We start from the raw sequence: 13827 nt of genomic DNA, 5'->3' as shown, positions 1-13827 counted from the left end.
TCTGGACCTCTTGAAATGAATCACAAACAAGAGAAAGTCTGCAGATGCTGGAAATCCGAGCAACACGCACAAAATGCTGGAGGAACTCTACAGGCCAGGCAACATCTATGGGAAAGAGTACAGTCGATGTTTCTGGCCAAAACCCTTTGGTAGGACTGGTGGAAAAAAAGCTGAGGAATAGATTTAAAAGATGGGCAGAGGGGAGAGAGAAACACAAGGTGAAAGGTGAAATCTGAAGGGGAGATGAAGCAAAGAGCTGGGAAGTTGATCGGTGAAAATGACAGAAGACCATGGAAGAAGGAAAAGGGGGAGGTGCACCGGAGGAGGTGATGGGCAGGCAAGGAGATAAGGTGAGAGAGGGAAGAGATGGGAAATGGTGAAGGAGAGGGGGCTGTGGGGGCATTACCAGAAGGTTGTGAAATCAGTGTTCATGCCATCAGGCTGGAGGCTACCCAAATGGAATATAAGATGTTGTTCCTCCAACTTGAAATTAATGCTAACATTTCATTTGCCTTCCTCACCACCAACTCTACCTGCAAGATAGCCTTTAGGGTGTTCTGCACAAGGACTCCTAAGTCCCTTTGCATCTTAGATTTTTGAATTTTTTTTCACCGTTTAGAAAATAACCTGCATGTTTATTTCTACTGCCAAAGTGCATGACCATGCATTTTGCAGCATTGTATTTCATTTGCCACTTTCTAGCCCAGCGGTCCCCAACCACCGGGCCACAGACCAGTACCGGGCTGCAAAGCAAGCGCTACAGGGCCGTGAGGAAATGATATGATTTGGTGATATGAATCAACTGCACCTTTCCTCATTCCACGCACTGTTGCGCACGCGTCATCCATGTCAGTGCGGGAAGGAGATCAACTCCTCAAGCTTGCAAATGACGGCAGGCTGAAAAGTATGTTTGACATAATATCTCTGCCGGCATTCTGGATCAAAGTCAAGGCTAAATATCCTGAGATAGCCACAAAAGCACTGAAAACGTTGCTTCCATTTCCAGCATATCTCTGCAATGAATGCAACGAAAACTAAATTGTGGAATAGACTGGACATAAGAACCCCCTTCGAGTATCGCTGTCTCCCATCACCCCTCGATAGGATTGTTGCAGGAAAATAAGCCCAGGGCTCCCACTGATTCAGCGATATTGGTGTGTTGCAATGATTTTATATGTTCATACAGGGAAAATAGGTGCTGTGTGTTTAATATCCAAACGTTACTTAAAATGTTATGATGCTATTGACTTATATAACCATATAACAATTACAGCACAGAAACAGGCCATCTCTGCCCTTCTAGTCCATGCCGAACGCTACTCTCACCTAGTCCCACCGACCTGCACTCAGCCCATAACCCTCCATCCTTTCCTGTCCATATACCTATCCAATTTTTCTTTAAATGATAATATCGAACCTGCCTCTACCGCTTCTACTGGAAGTTCTTTCAACACTTACTTCCAGCTCCCCTGTCCTCCCCTGATAATTGACTTATCACTATATTCATGCGAGGAAAATATGCGCTGTGTGTTTAATATTAAATTCGTTAGATAAGCCCTTTTCGAAACGAAATTGAGTGTATTAGCCATTAGCCACTTATCACCGATATTCCGGTCGTGATTAACAACCCCCCCCCCCCCCCCCGCCATACAGAATTGCCAAAAATGATTTGTAGAAAGAAATCAGCAAGTACAGGCATGCGCACTGGTGCCCGCACAAGGCTTCATGGTCATTGTAGTCTTTCTCGTGGTAAATATATTTGACTGCTACTCTTGTCCGTTGGCAACCCTACCCTACCCCCCCCCCCCCCACCCCGGATCGGCCAGTCTGCAAGAATATTGTCAATAATAAACCAGTTCGTGTTGCAAAAAAGGTTGGGGCCCCCTGTTCTACCCCATCTAAATCCTTCTGCAGGCTTTTTCACCCTTGCAGTTTCTTAACTGGAATCACAAAGATTCAACATTCTCTGACTCGATGTCACCTCTTTCCAAAGATGTAATTCCATCTCTTACAATAGAGCCACACCACTGCCTGTACCTTTCTGCCTGTCCTTTTGATACAATGAGTATCCTTTGATGTTAAGCTCCCAACTGTGGCCTTCTTTCAGCCACGACTCAGTGATGCCCATAGTGTCGTACCGACAATCTCCAATTGTGGCACGAATTCGTCCACCTTATTCCGAATGCTACGTACATTTAAATACAGCACCTTCAGTCCTGCATTCTTTGCCCCTTTTGAATTTTGTCAATTTAACTCTTTGGTCTGTCTGCATTTGTACCCAATCATTGACTTGTCCTTCCTTACATTCATGTTATACCATCATCTACTTGTAAACCTGCTGGCTCATTATCAGCTCTAGTAAAACTGCCCGCAAGAATATTGGTCCCTCTCGGATTCAAGTGCAGTCCGCCCTTTTTGTACAGGTCCCGTCTGCCCCAGAAAAGGTCCCAATTATCCAGAAATCTGAATCTCTGCTCCCTGCTCTCTGGTCCAATTCTTCAGCCACGCATTTATCTGCCACCTCATTCTATTCCTATCCTCACTGTCATGTGACAGGCAGCAATCCTGAGATTACTACCCTTGAGGTCCTGCCCCTCAGCCTCCTTCCTAACTCCCTGTAATCTGTTTTCAGGACCTCCTCCCTTTTTCTACCTATGTCATTCATACCAATATATACCACAACTTCCAGCTGGTTACTCTTCCTTTTCAGGATATCGTGAACACATTCAGAAACATTGCAGACCCTGGCACCTGGGAGGGAAACTACCATCCGTGTTTCTTTATCGTGTCTACAGAATTGCCTACATGCCCTCCATCTGTATATAGTCCTCTGTTACTGCTGTCATTCTGTTCAGTTCCCTACTCTTCTGAGCCACAGGGCCAGACTCAGTGCCAGAGGCACAGCGGCTGTCACTTTCCCTAGGCAGGTCTGTCTGTCTGCCTGTCTCTCTATCTCTATCCCCTCCCCCCTCCCCCCCAAACAGTACTCAGAATGGAGTACTTATTGTTGAGGGAGCAGCCACAGGGGTGCTCTCCACTATCTGACATTCTCTCTCCCCTCTCCTGACAGTCACCCATTTGTCTGTCTCCTGTCCCCTTGGGTCGACTACCTCCCTGTAGCTCCTGTCTATCACCTCTTCACTTTCCCTAACAAGCTGAAGGTCATTGAGCTGTATCTCCACTTGACACAGTGTCTTAAGGAGCTGTATCTCGTTGCACCTGGTGCAGATGTGGCCATTGGAGAAGCTGGTAGTCTCCTAGAAATCCCATTTCTGATACCCAGAACAGAACACTGGCCCTGTAGTCACCTGTTGGGGGGGGAAAAAAACTTGCTGCTTTTAAAGCTGTTCACTGGACTTGTGCCAGAATGCTTCTACTGCGTCTGTGCAGCACTTTGATAAAATAAGTGGGTTGTTGGGCAGTGCAGCTCACTGGGCTGGAAGAGCCTGTTCAGCACTGTATCTCTAAAATAAAAATGACATAATAAATAAATAATAAAGTTGAACAGTTCAAAGCATTATCAAAATCTCACTTTCGTGTTTACCCCTCATTATGTTTGTTCTTCAGAAAGTACGGTAAGTTCTAAGCAGATACCCAGAGACAGTCCACAAGTTGCTGTCTTAGTATTGTAACTTGTAAATTTTTTTAGCCAATGTGCTGATAATTTTCCACCACTTGGATGGCATACAGGTGGGCGAACATGGGGCTAACTTGAGTGGAGGACAACGCCAGAGAATAAGTTTAGCACGTGCATTGTACAGTGACAAAAACATTTATATCTTGGATGATCCACTCAGTGCACTAGATGCTCATGTTGGGAATCACATCTTCAACAATGCAATTAAAAAGCAACTAAATTTGAAGACTGTTCTGTTTATCACTCACCAGCTTCAGGTAATTTAGATAATTGAAATGTATCTATGTTTACCATACTGAAACTTTAATATTCAAAATCAGGCATATAATGATTAAGATTCCCTTTTTGATCAAAGGAAGGTTCTGAATTGAAATGATATTCACTGACCACTGTAATGCTGTTTACTTTTACCTGCTTGATTATTTGGCATGTGTTTATCAAAATGCAGTACGTTTTTAAATAAAGATGAAGTAGCTTATTCATGGGTGAATAGGGGTTAGTTGATACTTAAGCAATAGATAGACTCTTATGGGAATAGAATTGCATTTTGGGTGCACAAGCATTAAAGGACAGCAGTAGAATGAAAAACAAATGTTTGATATTGAAGAAAAAACTGAATTTTAAGATTTTGAAGAGAATATATTGAAAGACCTTAATATGATGCAAATGATGCTTCCACCAGACAGTCACCATCTCCTGTCAGGGGGAAGTCTAACCATCTATTCTTGACACAGTCCTCTCTGGATTTTGCTGGGAATGCCAAGTAGCAACAAAACTTTTCATTTCACTAACAGAACCCTTTACGCACAGTGTAAATGACACTGAAGAAAATATTTTTTTTTATCGTGATGACAATTGTGCTGTTTGTCTCAGTACTTTGAAAGGAAGGAGAATATGGACATTCTATAATCCTTGGATCATTGTTTTCAGCTTATAAAATTGCAGAAGATGTTGTACCTTAAATATGTAGTTAAATGTGCAAGCCTAGGTGTCGTGTAATGCAGCTTCAAGTAGTCAGTAGGTAAATGTTGAACACCAAAATAATAATTCCTTCTCAAAATTTTGATCTCTTACATCAAAAAGGTATTATTTGAATGAAATTATATTTTCAAAATATTCTGTTACTCTCAGTCATCTAACTTAAGGAGAAATAATAATTAGCTGACATGAACTGGAAAATTATCCTCCTTGTGGTAAAGTAAGGATATTTGTTAATCTAGATATATGTTAAGTCTTTGGACTTGTGTCATTAATGTACATCTTGCTTTATCTCCCAATGTAGCTAATCCCTTCAAAAAAAAAAGTTTAAAAAACAACAAGTTGTGTTGTGCCTAATTCTTAGACATTTTAAAATATCAGGTTTGATTCAATACAATTTGCAGAGTAGTGACTTAAAACATTCTGCATGCTTTTGTTAAGCATTGCAGTCTTGCCTTGATAGCCTACCATGACAGAAACTTGATCACTGGAAGCTGGCTTGAAATGTAAGTCTTTTGAACTGCATCTTTCATACATTTCATTATTATATGAGCAGTTTAGATGAATGTACAGCAGAACATTGGCAATGTAATGTAGTTGAATCTCAATTAAGCTGCTACATTATTTGGTCAATTCTAATACAATTGACAACATTTCTTATTTATTTCACTGATTTCTGTAATGCTTGTTCTGATTCCTTTCCATATTATTGCTTTGTTTGCTCTGTTATTTTTTTCCGGTTGGACTACCAGCTATGCAGTTCTTTTTAACTTTGAGGTAATTTTCCCCCATCAAATCTCATCGTCCCCACAAGGCTAAAAATTAATTTAATGATCGAAGATGTCCAGTGGAGAGTTGTATCTTATATTAATCTTCAAACCTAATGAATTAACATTAAAATTCAAAGTTTTCATTTTGATCAGAAATATTTTTTCAAGGATATGTATTTGCAGTATAGTGATGGAGATTGACAAGAATATGGGACTGTAGGCCAAGTGGAGATGAAAAGAAAGAAAACAAAATATGATTGTTTTGTGCTTCGTGGATAAACTTAAAACTAGTAAATTTATGTGTTTTTAATTTTACGAAGGAAGTATGTGGAGTTTACTGTTTAGTATTGTACTAGCAGATCTATGCAGTAATATATTTTGTTCCCTAAAATTTTCTTCAATATGTGGGAGGTTGATGAAAGAATCAAAAGTGAGATATAAAGCTGCAGAAATAAACTAATTGTTTGTCTGCCTATCCTGAGCAGTATTTGGTCAACTGTGATGAAGTACTGTTAATGAAGGACGGTTGTATAACTGAGAGGGGGTCTCATGAAGAGTTAATAATCTTGAATGGAGATTATGCAGCAATGTTCAATAATCTACAGCTGGGAGACGCTCCACATATTGAGGTAATTTTATTGCGTCACCTACTAGTGCTTAAGATTAAGATATGTATAGGATCTCTGTATTTTCACCTTTTATATGGCAAGTGATCTTGCAAGTTTCATCTGACTAATCAGGTGATCATAATGACTACTTGACTAATTTGAGGGGAGTGTGATAGCTCAGTATTCCTTGTGTTTACATAATGATTTTCCCTTTTTAAGAAACATTGTCATCCTGGACATTCAAGATTTATGTGGCAGTGAAATTAAGAATTAAAAGTGATGAAGAATGTGCTTGTGCATTAATTATACACAAATATTAGCAGTTTAAGATATTACCAGTTAATGCTTTCTTTGAATTTAAAATGTGAAGAATTTGATCTGTAGAAAGAAGAGAACTTAACAAACCCACCTACAAAAATACACAGCAGTCTCTGTAGAATGGGCTGTTTTTCCAGTGAGAATTTCCTGAACCATATCACAAAGTTCAGCGAATTTCTATTTTCAAGTTTGTTATTTTAATATTTATTAAGGAATTGCAATCCACACATTTTTTGTACTGAGAGTTTTCGACTGATAATTTTTGAATATTTCTCTCAAACCTAATCACACCTCATGTAGTAAAGCATAACACTTTCAAGCTACCTCGAGAATAATTTGTAACTACATCAAGTTTTTCCTTAGGTTGTCATTTCCTTAGAATTATTATGGAAATGTTTGTAAAGTAATATACTCTCAGAGAGCAAGGCAATGTCTGTATGTGGAAATTCAGAGCAAGCAGATACTGAATTTCCATATTTAACCCTGCCTGGTTGCTTCAGAAGCTGCTATCATTTTCATGATGCAGTGAATTTTAATACTGATAGTATTGCAAGGAAAATTAAACTAAATTGTAGATAGATTGTTCTGGTAGTAAATTTACCAGGAAGAATCATAATGTAGTAACCAGTTTGTCTGAAGAGAATCTTTGTTTCTATTCTGCATTCTGTTTGTGTGTTTTTTTTTAGGTACACAATCAAAAAAATGCCAACAGTTCCTTGAAGAAACCTCAAGACAAAAGCCAGACTGGATCAGTAAAGAAGGAAAGGAATGTGAATAAAGCAACAGGTACTTAAAAAAATGTTCTATGAGCTCTAAGTTATAGTATTTAATGTTGTTAATGTGGAACTATATCTCAAAGGGCCATCGCATATTTTAAAAAACAGAATGCAAGCCAAGGACAGAATTTGGCAGAAATAGCCTAAAAGGAGAAATCAAGACTGATCAGGGTGTGGGGTTCAGAATTGTCAGTCACAGCAAAGTTAACAATTTTTCAAAGTTGAGGGAATTTACAAGCCTAGTTTGAAGAATCATGTCAGTTAAAATTTAGTTTTATTCAGAAGATTTTGTAATAAATGATTAAAGTACTTTTTTAAAAAAGTGTCTTGTTTCTAAATATTTCTAGTTTCACAAAGTGAAGTCCTTTTCATGTAGTTGCAATTATGTAGGTGAATTTTGTATATTCTGTACCAAAACATTGGCTGCAGATATTAAATGACCATTTCAGGTCATTTGGCCAAGATGTCTTTTGATTTAAGTACAGTTCAAGCAAGGGCTTTTAATACTCATCTGATTAAGTACTCTGGCTTTATTACTGATTTGTTCAAAGGATGTGTGGAATAGCATTTTCTTCAGAGTATTCACCATCTACAATCTCGAACCCAGCTTATTTTTTTCCACTGAGGCAAGGGGAGAAAAAAAACAGAGGACATGGGTTAAGGGTGAGGGGGGGAAAGTTTAAAGGGAACATTAGGTGGGGCTTCTTCACAGAGAGAGTGGTGGGAGTATGGAATGAGCTGCCAGACGAGGTGGTAAATGCGAGTTCTTTTCTAACATTTAAGAATAAATTGGACAGATACATGGATGGGAGGTGTATGGAGGGATATGGTCCGTGTGCAGGTCAGTGGGACTAGGCAGAAAATGGTTTGGCACAGCCAAGAAGGGCCGAAAGGCCTGTTTCTGTGCTGTAGTTTTTCTATGGTTTCTATTATTGAAAAAGAACAGTCTGAGTTATTTTCTAATTCTTTGATCAAGAATATTGTTTATATGGTCTGCCTTCTATTCTCATGCTGATAGGTTACTAAAGAATGACAACTTGCAATTATGTATTGCTTTTAACATTGCAAAAATATCCCACTTGGACAATATTATCCCCTTTATTTTAGAAACTGGTTTAATTAAAATGCATTGGAACAATTGGAATTCTTTTTAAAAGGTGGCCTGCTGAATATCCTTTAAACTGCATTGGTACAGTATATGTGATAGAAGTTGACTGCAGTTGAAACCTGTATGCTGCCTTGCTGCTATCTGAAATTCTGCCAACAAGTCATGTCATCATTGTATTTATACAAGGCGCTTCAACTGTGCCTAGCCACACAGCCACACGTGTGGAGAGAGTGGAGAAGTAGGCCAAGCACACATCCTTGAGGTGTGCCTGTGTTGATTGTCAGTGAAGAGGCAGTTATTTATTTATTGGTATACAGCGTGGAGTGGGCCCTTCTGCCCTTCAAGCCGTGCCGCCCAGCAATCTCCCAATTTAATCCTAGCCTAATCACGGGACAATTTACCAAGACCAATTAACCTACTAACCAGTACATCTTTGGACTACGGGAGGAAACCGGAGCACCCAGTGGAAATCCATGTGGTCATGGGGAGAATGTACAAACTCCATACAGGCAGCGGTGGGAATTGAACTCGGGTTAGTGGTACTGTAAAGCATTGTGCTAACCAGTGCGCTACCATGCCTCCCTATTACCATTATCACCGGTCCACGCTGGCTGTGATCTCCTGAAGAAGAAGCCAAGGATCTATCTGCAAACATCATAACACATATCTTCTATTTATAAAATGGAATCATGCTGATGAACATGGCTACTGTAGCCAGTAACTGTTGTGCAATTCAGCAAACTGCATGTGACAGATTGTGAGCTATGCACAGGAAGTAGCTTCAAGGACAGTAAGCTGAAACTGCACTTGCTTTAAAGACTAGCTGTATTTGTCACTGTACATAGAATCTTGTGTACAGTGAAATGCATCATTTGCATCAACGACCAACTCAGTCCAAGTATGTGCTGGGGGCTGTCTGCAAATATTACTATGCTTTTGATACTAATGTAGAATGCTCACAACTAAGTAATATGTATGTGTTTGGGATGTGAGAGGGAACTGGGGCAATGGAGAAAACCCACACTGACACGGGCAGAACACATATTCCTTACAGAAGCAGCAGAAACTGAACCCCAATCACAGAAGTGGTAAAGCGTTATGCTGGCTGCAACACTACCATGCCGCCCCAGTACTTGGAGGTATTCTTAAGAGGTCCAGGATTGATGGAAATAGATGTGAACTGAATTTAGTTCTCTTTGAAGAAGATGCTAAAGTGCTGCCAGAGTCTTGTATATTTTGCCCATTGTGATTAAGTTTTCAATATTAGTTTCACTGGCCATTCGGGGGAGTGAAAGGACCTGATGGCAATGCCTCTTTGCTGGCTAAGACGAGAGGAAGAGGACACATCTGTACAGGAACTATTCACAAAGAGAGTTTGGAAGTAATTCTTGTATATCTCTCTTAACAGTGGAAGTAATTCATCAGATTGCTAAATTGACAGAAGGCATAGTTTCAGTCGCAGACCTTTTCCATGTTTCTGTACCCATGATAAAGGTCACATGGCCCTGAACATATACTTGGGACTTTTCCAGGTGGTGGTGACTAATTTCTGCTGCATCCTGCAGTTTGCAACTCACACTACAATTCCTACTTCAAAGAGGTTTTCTGATCATTGGAGAGAAATTTCTATCCTTTTCTTGCAGAAGGCATCAAATATCCCCCAAGGCAACAAACAAATACCAGAAGTTAAAAATGTGATAATACATGCTGGATTTCAATTGGGCCATTCAAAATCCCTTTAATAGCCATCGAAAACAAGGGGAACTATTTCCTCTTGCTGCTCAATGACATTACTATTGAATGCTGACCCATTGAGCCGAGAATGCTAGCTAACATTACAAAGCACGTGGGCATTATGAATAGGATGTTGTTTATTTGTATAGATAAATGCAGCTTCAGAGATAGTATAAAAGCTTTGTTTAATTGAGCACAATGTAATCCTCTATATTGTCATGCTTGTCAATTAGCCTAAATATGATTCAGGTCCATTATTGATTCAATAGATGTAGAATGTATCAAATAGATAGCAACTGCTGTCTAGGTTTTATTTACAATACAAGGAAGTGCCTCCGTCTATACAGTCTTATGAAGTCATAAGATATAGGAGCAGAAGTTGGCCATTCGGCCCACTGAGTCTGCTCCACCATTCAATCGTGGGCTGATGCAATTCATCCCCACATCCCTGCCTTCTCGCCATACTCTTTGATGCCCTGGCTAATCAAGAACCTATCTATCTCTGCCTTAAATACACCCAGTGACTTGGCTTCCACAGCTGCTCTTGGCAAAAAATTCCACAGATTTACCTCTCTCTGACTAAAGTAATTTCCCCGCATCTCTGTTCTAAATGGACGTCCTTCAATCCTGAAGTTATGTCCTCTTGTCCAAGACTCCCCTTCTGTGGGAAATAACTTAGCCATATCTAAACTGTTCAGGCCTTTTAACATTTGGAATGTTTCTATGAGATTCCCCCCTCATTCTCCTGAACTCCAGGGAATACAGCCCAAGAGCTGCCAGACGTTCCTCATACAGTAACCCTTTCATTCCTGGAATCACTCTTGTGAATCTTCTCTGAATCCTTTCCAATATCAGTATATCCTTTCTAAAATAAGGAGCCCAAAATTGCACACAATACTCCAAGTGTAGTCTCACAAGTGCCTTATAGAGCCTCAACATCACATCCTTGCACTTGTATTCTATACCTCTAGAAATAAATGCCAACATTGCATTCGCCTTCTTCACCGCCATCTCAACCTGGAGGTTAACCTTTAGGGTATCCTGCACAAGGACTCCCAAGTCCCTTTGCATCTCTGCATTTTGAATTCTCTCCCCATCTAACTAATAGTCTGCCCACTTATTTCTTCCACCAAAGTGCATGACCATACACTTTCCAACATTGCATTTCATTTGTCACTTCTTTGCCCATTCCCCTAAACTATCTAAGCCTCTCTGTACGTTCTCTGTTTCCTCAACACTACCTGCTCCTCCACCTATCTTTGTATCATCGGCAAACTTAGCTATAAGTCCATTAATCCCATAGTCCAAATCATTGACATACATTGTAAAAAAGCAGTGGTCCCAACACCTACCCCCGTGGAACTCCACTGGTAACCGGCAACCAGCCAGAATAGTATCCCTTTATTCCCACTCTCTGTTTTCTACTGATCAGCCAATGCTCCACCCATGCTAGTAACTTCCCTGTAATTCCATGGGCTCTTGTCTTGCTAAGCAGCCTCATGTGCGGCACCTTGTTAAAGACCTTCTGGAAATCCAAGTACACCACATCTACCACTTCTCCTTTATCTACCCTGCTGAGTAATTTCCTCAAAAAATTGTAGTAGGTTTGTCAGGCAGGATTTGCCTTTCAGGGTACCATGCCGGCTTTGGCCTATCTTGTCATGTGCCTTCAGGTACTCCATAATCTCATCCCTAACAATCGATTCCAACAACTTCCCAACTGCTGATGTCAGGCTAACGGGGCTATAGTTTCCTTTCTGCTGCCTCCCACCCTTCAGCAGTATAACATTTTCTAGTCATCCGGTACAATGCTAGAATCTATTGATTCTTGGAAGATCATTGTTAATGCATTTGCAATCACTCCAGCTACTTCCTTCAGAACCCAAGGGTGCAGTCCATCAGGTCCAGGAGATTTATCCACCCCCAGACGATTAAGCTTCCTGAGCACCTTCTCAGTCGTAATTTTCATTGCACGTACTTCACTTCCCTGATATTCTTGAATGGCTGGTATACTATAGATGTCTTCCACTGTGAAGACTGATGTAGAATATGCATTCAGTTCCTCTGCCACCTCTGCGTCTCTCATTACAATATCTCCAGTGTCATTTTCTATCAGTCCTATATTTACTCTCGACTCTCTTTTACCCTTTATATACTTTAAAAAGCTTTTAATATCTTCTTTGATGTTAGTTGCTAGCTTCCTTTCATAACTCATCGTTTCCTTCCTAATGTCCTTCTTGGTTTCCTTCTGCAAGATTTTAAAAGCTTCCCAGTCCTCTGTCTTGCCACTAGCGTTGTCTTCCTTGTATGCCCTCTCTTTTGCTTTTACTTTGGCTGGCTCTTCACTTGTCAGCCACGGTAATGTCCTTCCATTCGAAAATTTCTTCTTCTTTGGAATATATCTGTCTTGCACTTCGCTCATTTTTCACAGAAACTCCAGCCATTGCTGCTCTGCTGAGCTTCCTGCTAGTGTCCCTTTCCAGTCAACTTTGGCCAGTTCCCCTCTCATGCCATTGTAATTTCCTTTAATCCACTGAAATTCTGACACATTGGAATTTAGTTTCTCCTCCTCAAATTTCAAAGTGAACTTGATCATATTGTGATCACTGTTTCCTAAGGGTTCCTTAACCTTAAGCTCTCCTATCACCTCCGGATCATTGCACAACACCTAATCTAGCACAGCCGATCCCCTAGTGGGTTCAACAACAAGCTGTTCTAAAAAGCCATCCCTTAGACATTCTACAACTTCTCTCTCTTGAGGTCCAGTACTGACCTGGTTTTCCCTATCCACTTTCATGTTAAAATTCCCAGCATTTATCATGACATTGCCCTTCTGACATACCTTTTCTGTCTCCTCTTGTAATTTGTAATCCACACCCCAGCTGCTGTTTGGAGGCCTGTATACAACTGCCATTAGGGTCCTTTTACCCTTGCCATTTCTTAACTAGAAGGATAGGGAAACTTTTCACTTGAGTAGGATCTACTGGGTCATCACAAAGTCAATGATCACCTTTTCTGAGAAATTATATGCCTGTTCCATTGTGCTTACTTGTTCGCAATTTGGATCTTTCTACATATCATAGACTGGTATAGCAGTTAGTTTGGTAAACTGGTCTTTACTTTTGAAAATTTGGTTTGATCAATAAATGTTGAACTTCCAATGAGGCTGTCCTCCGATGAGTGATTAGGAATGAAGAGGAACCAGAATAGTCCAAGCAACACTATTCCCCTGTTTGCCTTCATGTTTTGCTACACTTCTTCAGAACCATGGGGACTACACTCAGTGTTTTGAAAGAGGTAGCTGAAGAGATTGTGGAAGCATGAATAATGATCTTCCTGGAACCACTAGATTCTGGAATAGTTCTGGGGGACTGTAAAATTGCAAATGTTACTTCACTCTTTAAGAAGTGAGCGAGTGAGAAGAATGGAAATTATTGGCCATTTAGCCTGGCTTCAGTGGTTGGGAAGATGTGGGAGTCCATTATTAAGGATGAGGTTATTCTGTAAATTGTTAAAGCAGATTATGTTTTTCTAATACCACATGGGTACTTCCCAACAATCTGGGTTGCGACTTGCTGCCTTACTGTAAATGCAAAGCCTGTTAGCGGATTGGTAATTTATTATTCTCATGTATTGAGATACAGTGGAAAGAATTTGTTTGCATTACCGTCCCCTGAGATCATTTATATAGAAGTACATCAAGGTAATGCAAAAGAAATGGAATTCAGAGTATGGTGTTACAGTTACAGAGGAAATACATTACAGGTGAACAAATAAGATGCAAATGGCATGATGACGTAGATTGAGAAATCAAGAGTTTATTATATACGAGGTCCATTCAGGAGTCTTAACAGTAGGGTAAAAAATTGTTCTTGAGGAGGGTAGCACGTGCTTTTGT

General features: G+C 40.2%; 1 protein-coding gene across 4 annotated transcripts in view; it reads left to right on the top strand.

Moving 5' to 3' along the window:
- The window catches only part of abcc5 (ATP-binding cassette, sub-family C (CFTR/MRP), member 5), a 125026-nt gene that overhangs the window by 67831 nt on the left and 43368 nt on the right, over positions 1-13827 (top strand). For all 4 annotated transcript variants that reach the window (XM_072255198.1, XM_072255196.1, XM_072255200.1 and 1 more), the window contains 3 exons: positions 3691-3894; positions 5871-6014; positions 6998-7097. In XM_072255198.1, coding sequence (XP_072111299.1) covers positions 3691-3894; positions 5871-6014; positions 6998-7097 — 448 coding nt within the window. The remainder of the gene's footprint in view (positions 1-3690; positions 3895-5870; positions 6015-6997; positions 7098-13827) is intronic.

Source organism: Mobula birostris, chromosome 4 (genome assembly GCF_030028105.1).
Source record: "Mobula birostris isolate sMobBir1 chromosome 4, sMobBir1.hap1, whole genome shotgun sequence".
Lineage (NCBI taxonomy): Eukaryota > Metazoa > Chordata > Chondrichthyes > Myliobatiformes > Myliobatidae > Mobula > Mobula birostris.
Note: the sequence above shows the minus strand (reverse complement) of the source record. Positions and strands in the feature narration are given on the sequence as shown.